We start from the raw sequence: 22,891 nt of genomic DNA on the forward strand, positions 1-22,891 counted from the left end.
ACCATCTCCATCTATACTAAGGGAAACCGGTTCTCTACTGTGCATGCGCGACGTGCACTGTGCTTTCTAATTGGCCCAGCGGTGAAGGAAGGAGGAGGGGGGCCAAACTTCTGAGGAGACTTCCACCGCAGCGTTTTCTCCCGGAAGTGGGGACAGGGACCTGTCAAAAACAGGTCCCCGTTTCCCCCCTGCCCCCTGAAAGGTGCCAAATGAGACACGGGGGGTGGGAGCAAATAAGTGGGAAGTTCCACTTTTGGGTGGAACTCCGCTTTATTGTGTTTGGGTTGGATGGAGGTGGAGCCATCAGAATCTCTGCTTAGAAACATAAATTAATCCGAAATTGATTTAGTTTCATTCATTATGTTATGTTATATTCTGAGATTCTCCTGGATCCACCTTCATCCAACCCAAACAGAGTGCATAAGTAATCTCCCAAAATAACAAATGAACACGTGAAAATAAATATAGCCAATCTTCCGAAATACAAATCGATTCAGAACAACGAATATATGAAACTATTTCCGAAAAAGAATCATTCTAACATAACAAATATGAAGAAACAGAATCATTAACTTAATTAAACACATTTTTCCAACGTTCACATCTCTAATTGTCATATTACACTTTTTCTTTTTTTTGCCAAAATTGAGAATGTGGCATTCAAAATATCCTAAAAACCTTCATAATAAAAAAATAAAGCTTTTACAAAGTGTCTTCCCCTCCAAGACTAGCAGTGCTCTTGATTATAATTGAATGTCTTACTTGATGGGTAGAGATAGATAATATCCTGCACTGTGAACTCCCGGGATTGAACTGTACTTAGCCAATCAGCTATGTGGGTAAATAACAGGAACCAGGCCAGAACTGGCCACCTTTCCATCGCAGAACAGGGTCCAATTCATGCAGCCATCAGTGAGCCCATCCTAATGCCTGGAGGGGTGGAAATAAAGCACATATTATTAGAATTAGCATACACTACGGCGCCACAACTAAAGCATCTTCTTTGGAAAATACTAACTCTTGGTAAGTACTATCCCCTTGTCAGGCTGATATAGTGGCTTCAGTACTTGACCCACAACAAGTATGCAGATCAGAAGTTCTGGCTTCACTCTCACACTACTCATCAAATGAGTGACTAAAAAAGTACTGAAGCCCCAGACAGCCAGGCAACGAGCATTTCAAATGGAGGTCTGAGATGACAGCTCAGGTATTTCCATCAAATCTATCATAACCAAATGGAAAGAACATGGCACAACAGCAAACTTGCCAAGAGACGGCCGCACACCAAAACTCACGGACCGGGCAAGGAGGGCATTAATCAGAGAGGCAGCACAGAGACCTAAGGTAACCCTGGAGGAGATGCAGAGTTCCACAGCAGAGACTGGAGTATCTGTACATAGGACGACAATAAGCCGTATGCTCCATAGAGTTGGGCTTTATGGCAGAGTGGCCAGAAGAAAGTCATTACTTTCAGCAAAAAACAAAATGGCACGTTTTGAGTTTGCAAAAAGGCATGTGGGAGATTCCCAAAATGTATGGAGGAAGGTGCTCTGGTCTGATGAGACTAAAATTGAACTTTTTGGCCATCAAAGAAAATGCTATGTCTGGAGCAAACCCAACACATCACATCACCCAAAGAACACCATCCCCACTGTGAAACATGGTGGTGGCAGCATCATGCTGTGGGGATGTTTTTCAGCAGTCAGGACTGGGAAATTGGTCAGAGTTGAAGGAAAGATGGATGGTGCTAAATACAGGGATATTCTTGAGCAAAACCTGTACCACTCTGTGTGTGATTTGAGGCTAGGACGGAGGTTCACCTTCCAGTAGGACAATGACCCCAAAAACACTGCTAAAGCAACACTTGAGTGGTTTAAGGGGAAACATGTAAATGTGTTGGAATGGCCTAGTCAAAGCCCAGACCTCAATCCAATAGAAAATCTGTGGTCAGACTTAAAGATTGCTGTTCACAAGCGCAAACTATCCAACTTGAAGGAGCTGGAGCAGTTTTGCAAGGAGGAATGGGCAAAAATCCCAGTGGTAAGATGTGGCAAGCTCATAGAGACTTATCCAAAGGGACTTGGAGCTGTGATAGCCACAAAAAGTGGCTCTACAAAGTATTGACTTTAGGGGGGTGAATAGTTATGCACATTGACTGTTATTTTGTCCTATTTGTTGTTTGCTTCACAATTATAAAAAAAAAATCTTCAAAGTTGTGGGCATGTTCTGTAAATTAAATGATGCAAATCCTTAAACAATTCATGTTAATTCCAGGTTGTGAGGCAACAAAACATGAAAAATGCCAAGGGGGGTGAATACTTTTGCAAGGCACTGTATATAATAATAATAAAATGTAAACTTTTTCATAACAATTTTGTTCATTTGTCAACCTGTATTAAAAACAAAAACAAAAAAAGCAACGCAAAGTAAATATTTAAGCATATTTTTTATATAAAAACTGTATATGGTTCCTTTTCACTTGTTCATGGGAATATGGCTCAGTCATGACAGTGGAGGAGTGTGTCTGCTAACCATACACCCCCCCTTTTTTTCATCTACCCTTTTCTTCTTTCCTGCCTTTTCTTTTTCTTATTACTTTTTTTTTATTTGGCGGCCCCCTACTTTGGGCTACTTTTGTGTTTTGTAATGTGGTTAATGAAAACTTCAGATGGGATGCACGGTCCTTCTTTTGAAAATATGTACCATTCCAGATAGTTGAAACTTCATTATTAACATGTTTGCGGGTCCTGTGATATACACTATATTACCAAAAGTATTGGGACACCTGCCTTTACATGCACATGACTTTTAATGGCATCCCAGTCTTAGTCCGTTGGGTTCAATATTGAGTTGGCCCACCCTTTGCAGCTATAACAGTTTCAACTCTTCTGGGAAGGCTGTCCACAAGGTTTAGGAGTGTGTCTATGGGAATGTTTGACCATTCTCCCATAGGCGCATTTGTGAGGTCAGGCACTGATGTTGGACGAGTTGCAGCCTCCATTCTAATTCATCCCAAAGGTGTTCGATCGGGTTGAGGTCAGGACTCCGTGCAGGCCAGTCAAGTTCCTCCACCCCAAACTCGCTCATCCATGTCTTTATAGACCTTGCTTTGTGCACTGGTGCGCAGTCATGTTGGAACAGGAAGGGGCCATCCCCAAACTGTTCCCACAAAGTTGGGAGTATGAAATTTTCCAAAATGTCTTGGTATGCTGGCGCCTTAAGAGTTCCCCTCACTGGAACTAAGGGGCCAAACCCAACCCCTGAAAAACAACCCCGCACCATAATCCCCCCTCCACAAAATGATTTGGACCAGTGCACAAAGCAAGGTCCATAAAGACATGGATGAGCAAGTTTGGGTTGGAGGAACTTGACTCGCCTGCACAGAGCCCTGACCTCAACCCAATAGAACACCTTTGGGATGAATTAGAGCATAGACTGTGAGCAGGGCCTTCTTGTCCAACATCAGTGCCTGACCTTGCAAATGCGCTTCTGGAAGAATGGTCAAACATTCCCATAGACACACTCCTAAACCTTGTGGACAGCCTTCCCAGAAGAGTTGAAGCTCTTATAGCTGCAAGGGGTGGGCCAACTCAATATTGAACCCTACGGACTAAGACTGGGATGCCATTAAAGTTCATGTGCGTGTAAAGGCAGGTGTCCCAATACTTGTGGTAATATAGTGTGTATTTTGTTGGACTATCTATTGAATGTCCTACATCTATACCAGCCGTTCTCAACCTTTTTAAACATGGAAGAACCCTTGAAATAGCTTTCGGGTCTCAGGGAACCAGTACTAATAATTCTTATATCTACAGCTCATGGTGCATTAGTGTAATGGTCAGTGGAAAGAAAGCTCTTTACATTTGTGGTCATTAGGAAGAACCTAAAAGGACCATTGGTGTCAGTGGGAAGTTCCGAGAAGCAGAAATTGCTAATTTCTCAAGGAAAACCTCACAACCTCTGGAGGAACTCTAGAGTTCCACGGAACCCTGGTTGAGAAAGACTGGTCTATACCATTGACCTTTGCTAACACATTCCTATCTGTATAAAATAAACTATAAATAAAGAATAAAAAAAGCTTTATATATCCTCAATAAAAATGTAAAAATGATTTTGATAATAGCATTGGTCATAAAATTACTATCAAGTTAACTGATTCTGCTAAATCTGGTTTGGGCATTGATGACCTCTGGTCACAATAGGGTTAAATAAACCCATGTTGTAAAATCTGGTGGGGCTTACCAGAATAGATTTATTTTTTACGGTTTAATGATTTACACAAAACACTTAAAAAGGACCATTGACAGAACAAGCACATTATTGATGTACAACACTAATGAAACAACATTTAATCTCTGAGCAACAGCCGGCACGCGTGTTATACTTGGCACCGATTTACAGGATGTTGTTCCAAATGAAATCCACCTAAAAAGTCCTGAAAAAACAGAAAATCCCATAAACTGGTTTTGTTTATTTATTTAAAAAGGAACTGCCTTAATAACAATAATCCTTCGGTGTCATGACCAATAACACCGAAGTTATTAATCCCATTGGAGACAATACACGGGGAAATTACTGGTGAACAAAACACAGGATGTAGCCATTTATTCTTTCAAGGTAAAACAAATACACACTTGTGACCATGGAGAAGTCACGTTTAAAATGTAATTCCATTTTCTACAGGAAAGCAAAATTCTAATTCTAATTCTGAGCTACACTGTAAAGAAATAAAAAAGGAAGGATTGGAAGAACTTGATTGGCTGCCACTTTCCTTTCCCTTTTTAGTTCATTTCTTCTAAATGATATTATAATTGGATGTATGTAGGTATGAATAAGTGTTATTGGGGTTTTTCTGTTTTAGAGACTTGTAATCTTCTTACAATGCCTGTACTATGTAGGTACTTCACAGAACACACCTTTCGCGATTGTACTTACAGTCCCTTTTTTTGTTGTCTTCTCTGTATTGCCTTTTCTATGTTATAAAATCAAAAATAGACACCTTTTAAAAAAAAAATATATTTTTTTTATTATAATATTTTATTATAAAATAATTTTTTATTATACTTTGTTTTTTTATTGCTACATGGAAAACTGATTTATACGTTTTTTTAAATATGCACTTGATCATTCATCCAGTACACTGCTGCTGGTAAACGGACATTTAGGACCAGTTGGGCGTTTTTTTCAGCTGCCCCTGAACCCTCCTCTATGTTATCTTATCAGTACATGTACACAGGGTCATTTATAGCCGTTTCTAGGCAGTTGAGTTTAGAAGCATTTTTTGGAACGCAAAAAAAATGCGTTCCGGACGGATGTTTAGAGGCATTTCAAATGCTAAATGCCTGTAACGGCTTGTAAACGTGTGTAAACGCGGTAACTCACATTTAGCCCCGGTTCGTTTACAGGCGTTTTTCATTTTTGACTATTTAATAAAAAAAAACAAAAAACATAAAAAATAAAAAAAAAACACTTCTAAAATGCAAACGTGGGATGTAAATGTGGCAAAACGGACGTTTTTAAACGTTGGTTACCATCTGTCAAGTTAAATCGTTTAGGAGAGGTTGTAAAACGTCCCGTGTTTACATGAAGCCTAAAAAAAAAAAAAAAAAAAAAGGAAAGATTGGAAGAACTTGATTGGCTGCCACTTTCCTTTCCCTTTGTAGTTTATTTCTTCTAATTATATTATAATAGTTTTTTTTTATTGCTACATGAAACTGATTTACATGTTTTTTTACATATGCACTTGATCATTCATCCAGATCTTGATGAAACGGCAAATCAGAAATGTTGGTTGTGAAATGTATGATTCGTACATATGGACGAGGCTCGCCCAGTGCTGCCACTGCAGTCTATTTATTTTATTCCTGTATTGTATTTGGTATGTTCCGCTGTACCCCCTCTTGGTTTGTTTTAGTTTTATTCCTAGTTAGTCACTCCCAATTACCCCATGTTCTCCTATTAGCTTTGGTTTTATCCCTGCTAAAAAAAAAAAAAAAAAAAAAAAAAAAAACGTAGGGTTTTTAGATTTAGGAGGCTTTTGAGCAAAATGTTTTTTCACCTATATGTAATACCCCAAAAATATATCCCTGTTGGAAAAATGACATTTGATTTCATTTCTGCGTTTTCTTGGTGAGTTGACACTGCCTGTGGATTCTGCCAAGTCACCAAGTTGCCAAACTGTTGTATTGTATGCTTTTTACATTGAAGACAGAGTATACCATAAGGAGCATTCAGTAATTGAAAAGAACTCATTGACAACGGCCATTTGTAATGCTCTGAATCTCCACTACTGAACTGCTATAATAATGCAGTCTGTTGGTAATTATTTATTATTTACTTGTGTTCTCTCCCTGTCAGAGCAGAAGTGTCAAACTACAGGGCTGTCCTATCTCCTGTCTGAACTCAGTGCTGGCAACACTTAACAAATCTTTATATAAACAGGAGTGAGATCAGACAGGAATACATGAAAAAAAACAAAACAGATGTGGTTAAATGACAGTTTTATTCTTGTCCAGCTGTTTGGAACTCAGGTAGGAGATAAGTCAACGTCCACAGCCTACCGCTCAACTAACATTTCTGCTATGACATGGAGAGAATACAACGAAATAACAGCACACACACCAATTCCAACAAGGTACTGTAACAGCCTAGGGGTGGATATTCAGATTCTTACGGATTCCTTAGGCTCCATTCACACCTGAGCGGGGCGCAGCGACAGCTGCTGCACAGCATTTTTTTAACCACTTAAGGACCGGAAGGATTTGCCCCCTAAATGACTAGGCCATTTTTTTGGGATACAGCACTGCGCCGCTTTAACTGACAATTGCGCAGTCGTACGACGTTGTATCCAAACAAAATTGAAGTCCTTTTTTTCCCTCAAATAGAGCTTTCTTTTGGGGGTATTTGATCACCTCTGTGGTTGTTATTGTTTGCGCTTTAAACAAAAAAAGAGCGTCAATTTTGAAAAAAAAAAATTATATATATATATAGCTTTTTGCACATATCCAAAATAAAATGTTAAAAAACACATTTTTTCATCAGTTTAGGCCAATATGTATTATTCTACATATTTTTGGTAAAAAAAAAAAAAAAAAATCGCAATAAGTGTATATTGATTGGTTTTCGCAAAAAATATAACGTCTACAAAATAGTGGACATTTTTATGGCATTTTTTATTATAAATTTTTATTTAATGGTGGCGATCAGCTATTTTTAGCGGGACTGCGACATTGCGGCAGACAGATCGGACACTTTTAAAACTTTATTGGGACCATTGACATTCCTACAGCGATGAGAGCTAAAAATAGCTGCTGATTACTGTATAAGTGTCAGTGGCAGGGAAGGAGTTAACACTAGGGGGAGATCAAGGGGTTAAGTGTGTTCCCTAGGGAGGTGTTTCTAACTGTATGGGGGGGATGGGCTGCCTGGTAGTACAGAGAGACTGCTGTTCCTAATCACTAGGAACAACAGATCTCTCTCTCCTTCCCTGAGAGAGCGGAGCTCTGTCTGTTTACATTGGCAGATCCCCGTTCTGTCTCTCTGTGGAGCGATCGCGGGTGGCCGGCAGACATGCATCAGCTCTGGCGTGGCGCCGCGGACCTCCTATTCCATTTAAAGCGGCCGATGTACAATGACGACGATTCACCCAGGGGGGCCAACCTGCTGCAATACAACTGTGTCGGCTGGTCCTTAAGCGGTTAAAGTTTTTTTTGTGGAGCCTTTTTAGAGCGGCGCCATTCATTTGAACGGGCCTCCCTCCCTCCTCTCCAAAGAAGCTCACGTACCAAATCTTGGCACAGAGCCAGGAGCGTTTGGCGTTGTGATTTTTTCCGCGATTATAGCGACTTTTGTCGCCTGGCAAGCGTGGCAAAATTGCACCGTGTTTGGGGTGCCATTAAGAAATAATGGGATCGCACACGCGTCCCGTGGTTTGCCGCGATTCTGGAATTGCAGGCGGAATCGCGGCGATTCAAATCACCTAGGTGTGTACGGAGACTTATGGTTTCTCTTTAGGCTTGTAGGCAATTTGACCCTTTGTATATTTAGAGGATGAAGGATGCCGAGACACATCTAGAAGTACGGGAAGGTTTTTGATTCTGCAGAGCCACATATTGCTTACATATCGAATAAAAGTCCTGGGATTAGGAAGGGATCGATAAAAACTGAATTACAGATAACACAGTACAAGAACAGAACTGAGCATTACTTACAGTTAGTGAACGGAATATTCCCCCACCATATGGAAAGAAGTATTTGGGTCTTAATCCGTTAGGTAGGAAACCATCAATGTTATACCCCAGAGCTGCATGTCCATCCATAGCCTGAAATACAAACAGGTCTTTTAACTTTTTCATCTTTTTACCCATCGATTAAGTAGCTTAAATATAAATGTAGACCCTAACTGAATGAGATTTGGTTTGCTAAAGACAGTATACCATAAACAATTTCAATTATAAAATACTGTTTTCACATTTGTTTTTATTCTTTGTTGCATCTCAGTGCCGCTGGTCACTTGCAGCCTATTTGCAGCCACTTCCTTTTTATGTGCACTCCAGATGCTGCATGGCATTTTCTGAACAAGGACCTTCATGGCAAAATTACCAAGTATTATTGTAATGGAATATTTAAATAGATTGAAAAGGCCTTTTAGAATTACATTAAAGTGTTACTAAACCCAGAACCCTGCATTCACTATATCTGGTCTCCCACAGAACACGGAAATGCAATAGTTTTAGTAAATATAAACTGCTAAACACCTTTTCTCATCAGCAGTATATAGCAGTCTTGTGACTTCTATCAGTGTCTGGTTAAAGCTTGTAGGAGGAGTTTTTCATTCTCCCCTGATTGTCCTATGAGGCTGCATGACCCCTGACCCTCTGTCTGGACAGCTCTGATTGGCCCTGTGCTGATCACATGCACCCTTCCAAGTAAAAAAAAAAAAAACTCTCTAGAAATACACACATAGTGAGCGTGTACAGCTTGCCCCCAAGGCTCTATACTATCAGGAGATGGATTGGGGACTGTGGAAGAAGGGGAGGATCAGAGAAGAGAGGATCAAACGGCCTTTTGATCCCATTAAAAAAAAAAATTTTAAAGTCAGCAGCTACAAATGCTGCAGTTGCTGACTTTTAATAATCAGACACTTACCTGTCCCAGGGTCCAGCGATGCAGGGGATAGAAGCCTCGCTCGTTTCCCCCTCCTTTCGGCGGCGCCAGCATTGCAACTGTGGGCGCCCGGCTGTGGCTTCACATCCGGGCACCCACTGTGCATGCGCGAGTGGCGCCGCACGCCATGATTGGCCGCTTAGTCATCTGGGACCTGTAATGTGTCCCAGATGATTGACAAGAGGGAGGGGGAGAGCTGAGCCCTTCCTGTGCCGAGGGGAAGTGATGTCACCAGCCCAGGCACCGAAGGAGGCAGACTACGAGGGACCCCCTAGCAACAGCCATTTAGAGGTGAGTAAAAAAAAAAATTTTCCAATTTTTTTATTTTTTTTTAGGCACATTCATGCTTTTTTTTTTTTTTCTTTTTGGGTGGAACACCACTTTAAGAGCACTTTTACATTGGGGGCGCGGCCCGCGTTAACGGTAAAGCGATTTACTGGCACTGTGTGGGTGGGAGCGGGACGCTTTTAACCCTAAAGCACCGCTGCCAAAGCATTTTGCAGGCGCTTCAGCAGCGCTGCCCATTGATTTCAATGGCAGGGACGGTTTAGGGGCGCTGTATACACCGCTCACGCACCGCCCCAAAGAAGGTCCTCCAAGTGCACCGCCCCAGTGTGAAAGCACTCAGGCTTTCACACTGGGGAGGCTTAATAAGCGCTTGAGAGGCACTTTACAGGTGCTATTTTTAGTGCTAAAATGGCTGAAAAGTGCCTTCAGTGTGAAAGGGGTCTTACTGTTGTGGGTTTAGTAACACTTTAAGGCTTCTTACACACAAATATACAGTGCACTAAGCCTGCATGATAACCAGGTACAGACACATCTTCTAATTCTTCTCAATGCAGCTCTATTGCTGCAGATCTGTCCCTGCACATTGTGGAATTTAGATGCATAGTCTAGAGTGGCATTCAGGACAATAATAAAAAAATGCCCAAAACCTGCATTTAGCGGAGAAGTGTATTGGGATAATTCACATATACATGGAAACATTTGTGCTAACAATAACATACAGTCTACAGCCCAAATATTGTCTTTTACAAAGGGTTTTATTAATATTCAATCCGACATAACAGCTGGTCACATTGATGGTCACATCCTAAATAAACACATAATAATACAAAAAGAGAAAACGAAATGAAGTAAAGTAGATATGCTCAAGCCCTGGAGATTCCCAGAACGATTATAGATAATATTAACAAGATTGATATCACAGTCTGGGAAACCTCAGGATTCTAGGACATGCTGCACCAAATATAGACAAAAATGTCGTTACCGAGTTTTGAGTACAGCTTGCTATCAAACCATATAATCAAAAAGTATATTAACAAAGATATACTATTCAGCGATGTTAGAAGTTAACCATGTAGCGCAAAATGTATTCTATTGGAGTACAAGAGTCACCTGCGTCCTAGTAACAGCTTTCTTGAGAAGTTGCCTGCTTCCTAGCAACAAAAGGTGCTAGGTGGCTCTTCCAGAGCTGCCTGTGTCCTAACAACAAAGGACACTTAGTGGCGTCCTAGCAACCAATAGGGCCAATCTGCACTATACGCTGTCCTCAGGAAAGCATGAGCAAGAGGCCAGCAAGATCCTATGTAAAATCATACACCCGTGTTCATAAACCTTTGGCAAAAATCTCTGCCAGCTACAAATGGGCTGCTGCAGCTCCTAACTAGCGAGGATACAGTTGCTCCAGAGGTCAGTACTCATTCGGCCACAATTTTCCTTGGATTCCAAAAGAGGGTAATGACTGCCACTTTGATCCAGGAGCCACCTCACCTACAGAATCATTGAGCGGAAGCCCCTCAGGTGGATGACAGGTCAGTTGTCTTAATACTAATGGCTGTTCTACAACATCAAAGTCAAGTTAATTAAAAAGTATTGTGTTCCTAATATCAAACTACAAGCTGACTCTGCGGGTTTGGTTGTAAAACAAACATCACTTTGTTAGTTATGGGATTAACCACCCCGAGAAAAGCTCCATAATGACAATGTGTAGCACAAAGTCCTCTGGTCAGACGTCAGTCGCTGTTGCCAAGAGCGCAGTCAGCGGGAATGTATCTCTCCTCCAGAAAAATGCTGATGAGTTTGTCTCAAGGCAATCAATAGACTGTGAGCGCTTCCATAACCTGCGACCGTCCACTAGATGTCTTCTGTATGACTAGGCCAAAGTTCACAGCTTGGAAGAACTATTTCAATTTTGGATCCAAATGCCTTTGTTCCTTTTTTTCTCAAGAATTATCTATTTTTTAGATATGCTGTATAGATCTACGTATATAAAGACATGTACTGTGAACTTATCGAAAGTTTATGTTAAAGGGAACCAGCCATGATGACTTATAATGCAATTTACATAGACAACCTCAAATTATAGGAAGTGTGCAGTGTAACGATATCAAGTACGGGACATGACAAGCTGTAGCTAGCTGCCATCTTGTGTGGAAGTAGCCATGACAGTTTTTGCTAACCATGTAACCTCACAGAGAACTCTGAACTCCGTCTTTCCCACCTTAGGAATTCAAAGCTTTTTAAGTTCAACAGAAAAGGTTATCTCAACAGAGAAAACAGTTCAGGCCTGTCGTAAAACTGTCACCCTCCCCATTCAGAGACCTAACAGGCCTCGGTCGTAAAAATGTCTGAATACACCTCAGTGGAATAAGTATGAAATTTCATCATGTTTCATAACTCCTGACTTAGTAATCGCACAGCCATAATCTGGACATATTTAGCTTCCTCAGATAATAGGGAACGTTTCAAGTCCAGACACCCCTATGTCAGGTCATATGGGAAACCCCTGGGACCACTTATTCCTCCAAAGCAGGCTATACGTTATAGACATAGCATGTTTAGACTTGTTTTGAAGGAAATCTCAAGTTGAATAAGAATATGGATATTTGGAGTCTGTAAACACTACAGATGCAGATATATGAGTATGTATTACAAAGTCACCTGGGACGTGGTAATGAGTGTAGACACCTCCCAGCAACCAACCCCTAAAACCAGCTGGCCAGATGATTGGTTACTGGTCGCTGTCAACACCCCCTTTGATTTGACAGAAAAGAGGAGATGCCAAGACAATGGTGAGTTCTCCTTTTACCATCCAAGAAGAAACATCTGCCAAGTCGAGAACCGATTACCTAGCTCATCGATTGAACTCTGATCAACCCTCGGACATTAATTGCAAGTATTCTCTCTTCCCAATTCTACCTTATTGCTTTGTGGCTGTATATTGTCTTTATCTTTTGAAACATCTTTTTTCTGTAAATATTTTATTTGCATCAACTTTGACCTTTTCATAATAAACCCTTATGTTGAAAAGTGTTAACCTTGTCTCTAAAGCTCCTAATGCAAGCTATAAACGAACCTGCCTCTTGAAGGACGCTACTGTTGTAGAGTAAGACTCTGAGCAGACCTGTCTGTGGTGACAGTGTGTGTGGCAGACGCTTATTCTCAAATTATAATTGGTATTGCAAAATTACGAGTCTCCCCCGGCTCGGTCTTGTAAACGGGGGTGGTGGCAGTTAAAGGGTTAATTGTGTAATTAGCCCAGTGACAATCACTCTCAGGCTGCTCGCACCTAGATTGTGGTCCCGCAAGCTGGAAAATCTTTGTGCTGGGCGCAGCTGAGAGTGGCATTGTTACGTAAGTGACAGCGTGGTGTGAGGTTGGCCGGTCCTTTGTCGCGAGTTAGCGAGGAGGGCAGGGATCTGACACCCGCGTTCGTCACATATTGGCTGGCAGCGTAGCGGGATAGTTTCGCATTAAGAGCATTCAGTGCATTGTTAGGAATTAGCTCTGCACTGAAGGATTGTAACCTTTGTGGAAACAGTCCTTAGAGACAAGCTGGTGCATATTTTTTTTTATTTTTATTTTTTCAAGAGAGACATACAGCAACAGCTCCTTCCTACACCTTCTTCCTATTTCTTCTTTCTGTTCTATCCTTTCTGCTTGCAACATGTCTGGGTTATCAGCATATAAAAAGATGAGCAAGAATGAACTGACTGCTGAGTGCGCAGAAAGAGGAATTGATGTCGGTGGCAAAAATCGTGAAGGCTTGATACATGCCTTACAGGAGTTTGATATCCGTGCAGACCAGAACCTGGGGGAAACTGGACCAGAAAGGGTTTCCGCTACTCCAGAGCCCAGTGGTTCAGAGGCAGCCTCACCAGATGGGCAAGCAGAGACTGACACTGGAATACCGCGGATGGTTACCTCCAAGCCACCACAAGAGCAGGCCAGCATCAGATTGCCTGAAAACATCATAGACTCTCTTCAAATGCAAGAAACTCTACAAAACCTCAGGGAGACGGATCCTGTGGTGTACCTGCAGTTTCTGGAACGCCAGGCTGAGAGAGAGGAACGCAGGGCTGAGCGAGAGGAACGCCAGGCTGAGAGGGAGGCTGATCGTCGGCACGAATTGGAGATGGCTAGGCTCCAGCAGCAGCGACAGGCTCAGAACCTCGGATCCCTAGAGCACAGGGATGCCTCTCTGCCAGTGATCCCGGCAGCCAAATTTCCAGTTATGGAAAAGGACAGTGACATTGACGTGTATCTACTGTCGTTTGAAAAAACTTGCCGTCAGTACCATCTGCCCCCAGCACAATGGGCCCGGTACCTGACGCCAGGGCTACGAGGCAAGGCCCTGGATGCTTATGTCGAACTGTCAGAAGAACAGTGCGACGATTATGCGGCCCTAAAAGCTGCAATCATCCAAAAGTTTCAGCTAACCCCGGAAGTGTACCGGAAGCGTTTTAGGTCCTTGCAAAAGGGGCCTGGGGACTCATACATGGATGTGGTAGGTCGCTTACGTACCACATTCCGGCAGTGGACTAAAGGCTTGGAAGCCGATTCTTTTGAATCCCTGGAAGATCTTATGATTGCAGATCAACTTTTGCACATCTGTCCTACAGACGTCAGACAGTTTGTGCTGGAGCGAAAGCCAGCCTCTGTCAAAGCAGCAGCAGAACTGGCAGATACCTATATCCACTCTCGGGTATCTGACCATCGCAAGGCTCCTCTGAATGGCTGGAAAGGAGGGAAATCGCACACGGCAACCCCTCCTTTGCTTACCAAACAAGTTCCTCAGCAGCCGGAACCTGCAACTCCTGGAGCCAAGGCCTTCCTAACTGACAAACGCAAATGCTACAACTGTGGGGGAGCCGGACATCTCAGGGCGCAGTGCCCTGAGCAGAAGAAGACGACATCACCTGGCCATCCGGCTAGCAACCCTTCCGCTGTGCTGCTCGTCAGTGGGAAACCTCCCGGAACCAATGCCAACTTGCAGCCAGTCATCGTAGGCCACCGGACTGTAACAGGCTTTCGTGACACCGGAGCCGAAGTCACATTGGTCAGACCAGAGGTTATAGAAGAAACAGACATCATCCCAGAGAAGTTCCTTACCCTCACCGGAGTTGGGGGGACCCGTTCCTGTGTACCCCGTGCCTATGTTTTTATTGATTGGGGTGCCGGGAGTGGGATGAGAGAGGTGGGTGTCTCGGAGGAGATCCCCACTGCGGTGTTGTTGGGTTCTGATTTAGGTACCCTTGTTTCATACTATGCCCCTGCTAAAAGCACCCCAGATGCTCCCACGGATCTCTCTGGACCTCCCAAGGTACTGTTTACCGATGTTGGGGTAATATCTGGGCAACCTGTAGATGGACAGAGGGAGGGGGAGGGTGGAGTGGAAGTGCAAGGTCCTCCTTCTTCAGAGACAGGAGAGGAGGCCCCCTTGCTAGTGAAGGTAACTGATGTATGTTCCAATGATGCTGAACTGATAAAGGTTAAATGTGATGATAATGATGATGAGGATAATGATGATGATGATAATGATGATGATGATAATGATGATGATAATGATGATGATAATGCATTGCCAGTACTGGTGGTCACTCGCAGTGCTGCAAAGGCAGCCGAGGTGCAGGCCCTGGTCGCAGAACAGCAGGAGGAGGTCTCTGGGCCCTCTCCCTGTTCTGACCCAGTGGACTCCACCTCTGTTGAGCCTCAGCAGCTGTCCATGTTTGCCACAGGACTGCTGGCTGGGACCTGTTGTTCCGCCTTTGAAACAGCACTGCAGACAGACCAAACACTAGCACAGCTCAGGAGTCTAGCTGATCGCCCCCCTGCAGAGAATGACAAACAAAAGGTCTATTGGGACAAAGGTAAACTGTACAGAGAAAATATCCCTGCAGAGGGGAATGAGGCTGACCTAGGTAGCAGGCAGCTGGTTGTACCCAGTCAATTTAGGGGACAGCTGCTAAAAGTGGCTCATGAAATTCCCCTCGCAGGGCACTTGGGGATCACTAAGACCCGAGGGCGGTTGATACATAACTTTTATTGGCCTACAATGCTCGCTGACATAGCTGACTACTGTCGGTCCTGTGTTACCTGCCAGCGAGTTGGCAAGGCAGGGGATGTACACAGGGCTCCGCTAAAACCTTTGCCTGTGATTGACGAACCTTTTAAGAGGGTGGCAGTGGATATCATTGGGCCTTTGGCCATCCCTAGCAGTTCAGGCAAACGTTTTATCCTTACAGTTGTCGACTATGCCACGCGTTATCCGGAGGCGGTGGCTCTCTCCTGCGTCCGGGCAGACAAGGTCGCTGATGCTCTGCTGGGAATCTTCACAAGAGTGGGATTCCCGGCTGAGCTCATTAGCGATCAAGGCCCTCAGTTTGTGTCCGACTTGATGCAAGCTCTCTGTCGGAAAATACAGATGACGCATATCATGGCCAGTCCTTATCACCCACAAACGAACGGTTTGTGCGAGCGTTTCAATGGAACCTTGAAACAAATGTTGTGCACCTTTGTGCACTCCCAGGGTAAGGACTGGGAACGATATCTGCCTCATCTGCTGTTTGCTTACAGAGAGGTGCCTCAGGAGTCCACAGGCTTTTTGCCATTTGAACTTTTGTACGGACGGAGGGTAAGAGGACCCCTGGACCTAATCCGTGAGAACTGGGAGGGCAAGATTGCCGACTCAAAGGTCTCTGTTGTGGATTATGTCCTAAAATTCAGAGATAAAATGGAGACGCTGGTGGAAATTGTGCGGGAGAACATGACCCAGGCCCAGACCAGGCAGAAAGAGTGGTATGACCGTAACGCTAGGGAGCGGACCTATGACATTGGTCAGAAGGTGTATGTTCTGCTTCCCCTGCGGCAGAACAAACTCCAAGCAGCATGGGAAGGCCCGTACACCATCACCCAGCGTCTGAATGATGTCACCTACTTGGTCAGGTTGGGAGAAGGGCGTAGACGGCAGAAGGCCATTCATGTTAACATGATCAAAGCCCATCATGAGCGCACGGCCTATGTCATGCCGGTCTGCAGCAGGCCAGAGCCCGAGGAGGCTGATCCACTTCTGGACCTGCTAGCAGACACCAGGGAGGTAGACTCAGAACTCCTGATAAACTCCAATCTTACCCCCACCCAGGTACCTGGACTGAAGCGAGTGCTGGCAGTACATGGTAGCAGGTTTACGGGAAAACCTGGGAGGACACACCTCGCTGTCCACCAGGTGGACACCGGGGCACATCCCCCCATTAAACAGTCGGCCTATCGCGTCTCCCTGGAGGTGCTGGCCGACATGAAAAGGGAGGTGGAGGAAATGCTGCAGCTGGGGGTGATTCAGAAGTCCCACAGTGCCTGGGCGTCCCCAGTAGTCTTGGTCCCCAAAAAGGACCAGACGACCAGGTTCTGTGTGGACTACCGGAAGCTGAATGCCATCACTACTGCAGATGCCTACCCCATGCCCCGGATTGATGAGTTGTTAGATAGGCTGGCGGCCGCCCGTTATATAACAATCATGGATCTGAGCAGGGGGTACTGGCAAATTCCTCTGGCCCCTGAGGCTCGGGAAAAGTCGGCCTTCATCACCCCATTCGGATTGTTCGAGTTTACCGTCATGCCGTTTGGGATGAAGAATGCCCCAGCTACCTTCCAGAGAGTCATGAATGACTTACTGGAGGGGCTGGAAACCTTTGCCGTAGCCTACTTGGATGACATCGCCGTGTTCAGCCCTACCTGGGAAGAACACCTGGTGCACCTGTCACAGGTCCTAGACCAACTGACAGCCGCCAATCTGACTGTCAAACCCAGTAAGTGTCAGATTGGCATGACTGATGTGCAGTACTTGGGACACCAGGTAGGAGGAGGTACCCTGAAACCCGAGACAGGGAAGGTTGAGGCCATCCTGGCCTGGCCTACCCCTCAAACCAAAAAGCAGGTTATGTCTTTCTTGGGGACCGCTGGCTACTATAGGAAATTTGTATGTAACTATAGTAGCCTGGCCAAACCTCTGACTGACCTAACCAAAAAGAAACTGCCCAAGGTGGTGTCTTGGACACCAGAATGTGAGCAGGCATTTCAGGCCTTGAAGGGGGCGCTGGCCAGCGCACCTGTGCTGCAGGCTCCAGACTTCACCCGCCGTTTCCTTGTGCAGACGGATGCCTCTGCCTTTGGATTGGGTGCAGTCCTGAGCCAGGTGGACGAGGCCGGAGAGGAGCATCCCATCCTCTACCTGAGCAGGAAGCTGCTTCCCAGGGAAGTAGCATATGCCACGATCGAAAAGGAGTGTCTTGCGATCGTGTGGGCTCTCCAGAAGTTACAAACGTACCTTTATGGACGGCACTTCACTGTGATCACAGATCACAATCCCTTGAGCTGGCTAAATCGTGTTGCTGGGGAGAATGGCAAACTACTTCGGTGGAGCCTAATTCTTCAGCAATACGATTTCACCATCCAGCATAAGAAAGGCAGCGCCCATGGCAATGCTGATGGGCTGTCACGACAAGCCGAGCCCGCAGGAGTCGGTTGCGTCAGGAGGGAAATTGTAGTTCCCTCCCATGCAACCACCTAAGGGGGGAGGTGTAACGATATCAAGTACGGGACATGACAAGCTGTAGCTAGCTGCCATCTTGTGTGGAAGTAGCCATGACAGTTTTTGCTAACCATGTAACCTCACAGAGAACTCTGAACTCCGTCTTTCCCACCTTAGGAATTCAAAGCTTTTTAAGTTCAACAGAAAAGGTTATCTCAACAGAGAAAACAGTTCAGGCCTGTCGTAAAACTGTCACCCTCCCCATTCAGAGACCTAACAGGCCTCGGTCGTAAAAATGTCTGAATACACCTCAGTGGAATAAGTATGAAATTTCATCATGTTTCATAACTCCTGACTTAGTAATCGCACAGCCATAATCTGGACATATTTAGCTTCCTCAGATAATAGGGAACGTTTCAAGTCCAGACACCCCTATGTCAGGTCATATGGGAAACCCCTGGGACCACTTATTCCTCCAAAGCAGGCTATACGTTATAGACATAGCATGTTTAGACTTGTTTTGAAGGAAATCTCAAGTTGAATAAGAATATGGATATTTGGAGTCTGTAAACACTACAGATGCAGATATATGAGTATGTATTACAAAGTCACCTGGGACGTGGTAATGAGTGTAGACACCTCCCAGCAACCAACCCCTAAAACCAGCTGGCCAGATGATTGGTTACTGGTCGCTGTCAACACCCCCTTTGATTTGACAGAAAAGAGGAGATGCCAAGACAATGGTGAGTTCTCCTTTTACCATCCAAGAAGAAACATCTGCCAAGTCGAGAACCGATTACCTAGCTCATCGATTGAACTCTGATCAACCCTCGGACATTAATTGCAAGTATTCTCTCTTCCCAATTCTACCTTATTGCTTTGTGGCTGTATATTGTCTTTATCTTTTGAAACATCTTTTTTCTGTAAATATTTTATTTGCATCAACTTTGACCTTTTCATAATAAACCCTTATGTTGAAAAGTGTTAACCTTGTCTCTAAAGCTCCTAATGCAAGCTATAAACGAACCTGCCTCTTGAAGGACGCTACTGTTGTAGAGTAAGACTCTGAGCAGACCTGTCTGTGGTGACAGTGTGTGTGGCAGACGCTTATTCTCAAATTATAATTGGTATTGCAAAATTACGAGTCTCCCCCGGCTCGGTCTTGTAAACGGGGGTGGTGGCAGTTAAAGGGTTAATTGTGTAATTAGCCCAGTGACAATCACTCTCAGGCTGCTCGCACCTAGATTGTGGTCCCGCAAGCTGGAAAATCTTTGTGCTGGGCGCAGCTGAGAGTGGCATTGTTACGTAAGTGACAGCGTGGTGTGAGGTTGGCCGGTCCTTTGTCGCGAGTTAGCGAGGAGGGCAGGGATCTGACACCCGCGTTCGTCACATGCAGGAATACATAAATGACATATAATTATAATTACATACATGTATTTCCCCTCTAGATTAACTTTGCCTGAGCCTGACATTTCAGCTTGAGTTTGGAGTTGAATTGACAAATGGGGTAATGTCAATGGCCTAACCACAAACACAGCCTTCCAGGTCCTGAGAGAGCACGAGTCCGGGTTCACACTATTGCAAATTCCAATTTGCGATAGCAGGAGATTGTGACCGGCTCTCTATGGAGCCGGTTCACATATCTCCAATGCGGCTCCGGTGCGAATTTACACAGGAGCCCTGTCCGTCTTTTGGTCCGTTTCAGGTCCGAATTTAGCCCAAAATTCGGGCTAAAATCGGACCTGAAACAGTGAACAGGGGCACACCAGACCCCTGCTGTGAGCCGCATCGGCATCCATTGTCAACCGAGCCGAACAGTAACAAATAACAAATGCCCACTGTAAGGAATAGAGACAACTACATAGCTGTATTCTTTGATACTGGTATATATTCATGGGGGCTGGTGGGGAGACAGTTCACTGATCAGCTTTGGGGACGCATGACAGCTGTATATGCCTTTCTAAAAGTCCAACAGAAAATGCACATGGTACCCATCACTATAGCTTTCATTAGTGAAGGTGAAAACAACACAGTATAGGTATAGTGGCCCAATGTACACAATGTAATATAGGTATAGTGACCCATTGCACACACCATATAGGTATAGTGACCCATTGCACACACCATAGTATATGTATGGTGGCTCAATGCACACACCGTAGTATAGTGGCCCAATGCACATACCATATAGGTATAGTGGCCCAATGCACACACCATAGTATAGGTATAGAGGCCCATTGCACACATCGTAGTATAGATCTAGTGGCCCAATGTACACACCGTAGTATTCAAATGGTGAACATACAGTCTAGGTATATGGATAGGTATATGGACCCAGTGCACACACAATGGGGGGGTTGGGTTTACTAAAACCGAAGAGTGCAAAATCTGGTGCAGCTCTGCATAGAAACCAATCAGCTTCAAGGTTTTATGGTCAAAACTTAATTGAACAAGCTGAAGTTAGAAGCTGATTGGCTACCATGAACAGCTGCACCAGATTCTAAGAGCTCCCCTTTTAGTACCCCCCCCCCCCCCCCTCAATATGTATAGAGCAACCTACCCCACATGAGGTAAGTATAGTGACCCAATTCACACACAGTATAGGTTGAGGAACCCAGTACACACATTATAGGTATACAGGCCCAACAATCAAAGTATATATATATATATATATATATATATATATATATATATATAGTGTCCTAACATGCACAGTATAGTCAGTGAGGGAAAAAAGTATTTGACCCCCTGCTGATTTTGTACGTTTGCTCTCTGACGAAGAAACGATCAATCTATATTTTTAATAAAGATAGGATTCCAGGTTGCAGAGGGATGGTGGGAAAGGTGGGAATAATCTCCTGACAGCTGCTCCATCTTGTCTTCTCCTCGCTCCTCTCTGTCCTTTGGACCTGAGGTAGTCAGATCTTGGTGCGGAACAATCTTGCCTCAATTAAAGGCGTATAATTAAGAGACGAACGCCATCAGAGTACAAATTAATCTCCTGACTGTGGAAATGTGACAACCGGCTTTAATGACACATCGATCTCACGGTACAATTACCGCTCGTTTTATTTGCTTAGTCTACAATTTAACATATTTGACAGCCTGTCACATAGAAGAACCTGAAATCAGCTGCTTCTGTTTACTTTGTGATTGGTGGATTTATATTCAGGAAGGAATTAGCAGGAATTCCCCAGAGGAACCAGAATCATACATGAAGTTCCCAGTTCAAAAAATTACAACAAAATTCCAAGCAAACAGCTAAATACACAACTGAAATACCGCGAGGATACAAAGATCTTATTCTATTCCTGTATAGGAACAAATATTACAATGAATATAAAGAAATCTTCTGTTATAGTCATTCTGAATTAAAGGGGTTGTAAAGGTAAGATTTTTTTTTTTTTTTAAATAACAAACATGTTATACTTACCTTCATTGTGCAGCTCGTTCTGCACAGAGTGGCCCCGAACCTGGTCTTCTGGGGTCCCTCGGCGGCTGTTTCAGCTCCTCCCCGCAAGCATTAACCACCTTCATGCGAGCTCCCTCGCATGGTGGTGAGTGCTTGCGGGCGCGCTCCCGTGATACAGCCGGCGGCTATAGCCGCTCGCTGTATCACTCGGCCCCGCCCCCCGGCGCGCCGCGTCATCGGATGTGATTGACAGCAGCGCGAGCCAATGGCTGCGCTGCTTTCAATCCATCCACTGTAGCCAATCAGCGACCAGGCTGAGCTGCAATGAAGCTGACGAGAACGAGCAGCGAAGATTCGAGGCGTCAGGTAAGTAAAACAGGGGGGGCTGGGGGCGGCGGTATTGTCAAAAGTTTTTTCACCTTAATGCATAGAATGCATTAAGGTGAAAACATTTTTACCTTTACAACCCCTTTAATATTATCAGCAAACAATCGCATCATATTGCATTGGTAACTGGCTATTCAAGAGAGTGTCGGCTTCTGAAAGTTACATTTCCATTTACACTTACTGGCCACTTTATTAGGTACACCTTGCTAGTACCGGGTTGGACCCTCTTTTGCCTTCAGAACTTCCTTAATTCTCTGTGGCATAGATATAACAAGGTGTTGGACACATTCCTCAGGGATTTTGGTCCATAATGAAATGATGGCATCACATAGTTTCTGCAGATTTGTTGGCTGCACATCCATGATGCGAATCTCCCGTTCCACCACATGCCAAAGGTGCTCTACTGGATTGAGATCTGATGACTGTGGAGGCCATTGGAGTACAGTGACCTCATTGTCACGTTCAAGAAACCAGTGGTGAGATGATTGTAGCTTTGTGACATTGTGCATTATCCTGCTGCCATCAGAAGATGGGTACACTGTAGTCATAAAGGGATGGACATGGTCAGCAACAATACTCAGGTAGGCCGTGGCATTTAAACGATGCTCAATTGGTACTAAGGGGCCCAAAGTATGCCAAGCAAATAACCCTCACACCATTACACCACCAGCAGCCTGAAACGTTGATACAAGGCAGGATGGATCCATGATTTCATGTTGTTTACACCAAATTCTGACCCCACCATCTGAATGTTGCAGCTGAAATCGAGATTCGTCAAACCAGGCAACATTTTTCCAATCTTCTATTGTCTAATTTTGGTGCGCCTGTGTGAATTGTAGCCTCAGTTTCCTGTTCTTAGCTGACAGGAGTGGCACCGGTGTGGTCTTCTGCTGCTGTAGCCCATCTACTTCAAGGTTCGATGTGTTCTGCGCTCAGAGATGGTATTCTGCATACTTTGGTTGTAACGAGTGGTTATTTGCTCAATTGTCAGTTAAAGCCACGCAGTGTCGTATCGCAAAAAAATGGCATGGTCAGGAAGGGGGCAAATCCTTTCCGGGGCTGAAGTGGTTAAATGAGGCACGGCACAAACCAGCAATAAGTAACCAGTTTCCAACATT

General features: G+C 44.4%; 1 protein-coding gene across 1 annotated transcript in view; it reads right to left on the bottom strand.

The window, feature by feature from the left end:
- LYPD6 (LY6/PLAUR domain containing 6) overlaps window positions 1–22,891 on the bottom strand; it is a 99,744-nt gene that overhangs the window by 25,262 nt on the left and 51,591 nt on the right. The window contains exons 2-3 of the mRNA XM_073634206.1: window positions 8,211–8,321; window positions 763–930 (exon numbers count right to left, since the gene is read on the bottom strand). Of these exons, the coding sequence (XP_073490307.1) occupies window positions 763–880 (118 nt within the window). The 5' untranslated portion in view covers window positions 881–930; window positions 8,211–8,321. The remainder of the gene's footprint in view (window positions 1–762; window positions 931–8,210; window positions 8,322–22,891) is intronic.

The sequence above is a fragment of the Aquarana catesbeiana genome, linkage group LG06, assembly GCF_042186555.1.
Source record: "Aquarana catesbeiana isolate 2022-GZ linkage group LG06, ASM4218655v1, whole genome shotgun sequence".
NCBI lineage: Eukaryota > Metazoa > Chordata > Amphibia > Anura > Ranidae > Aquarana > Aquarana catesbeiana.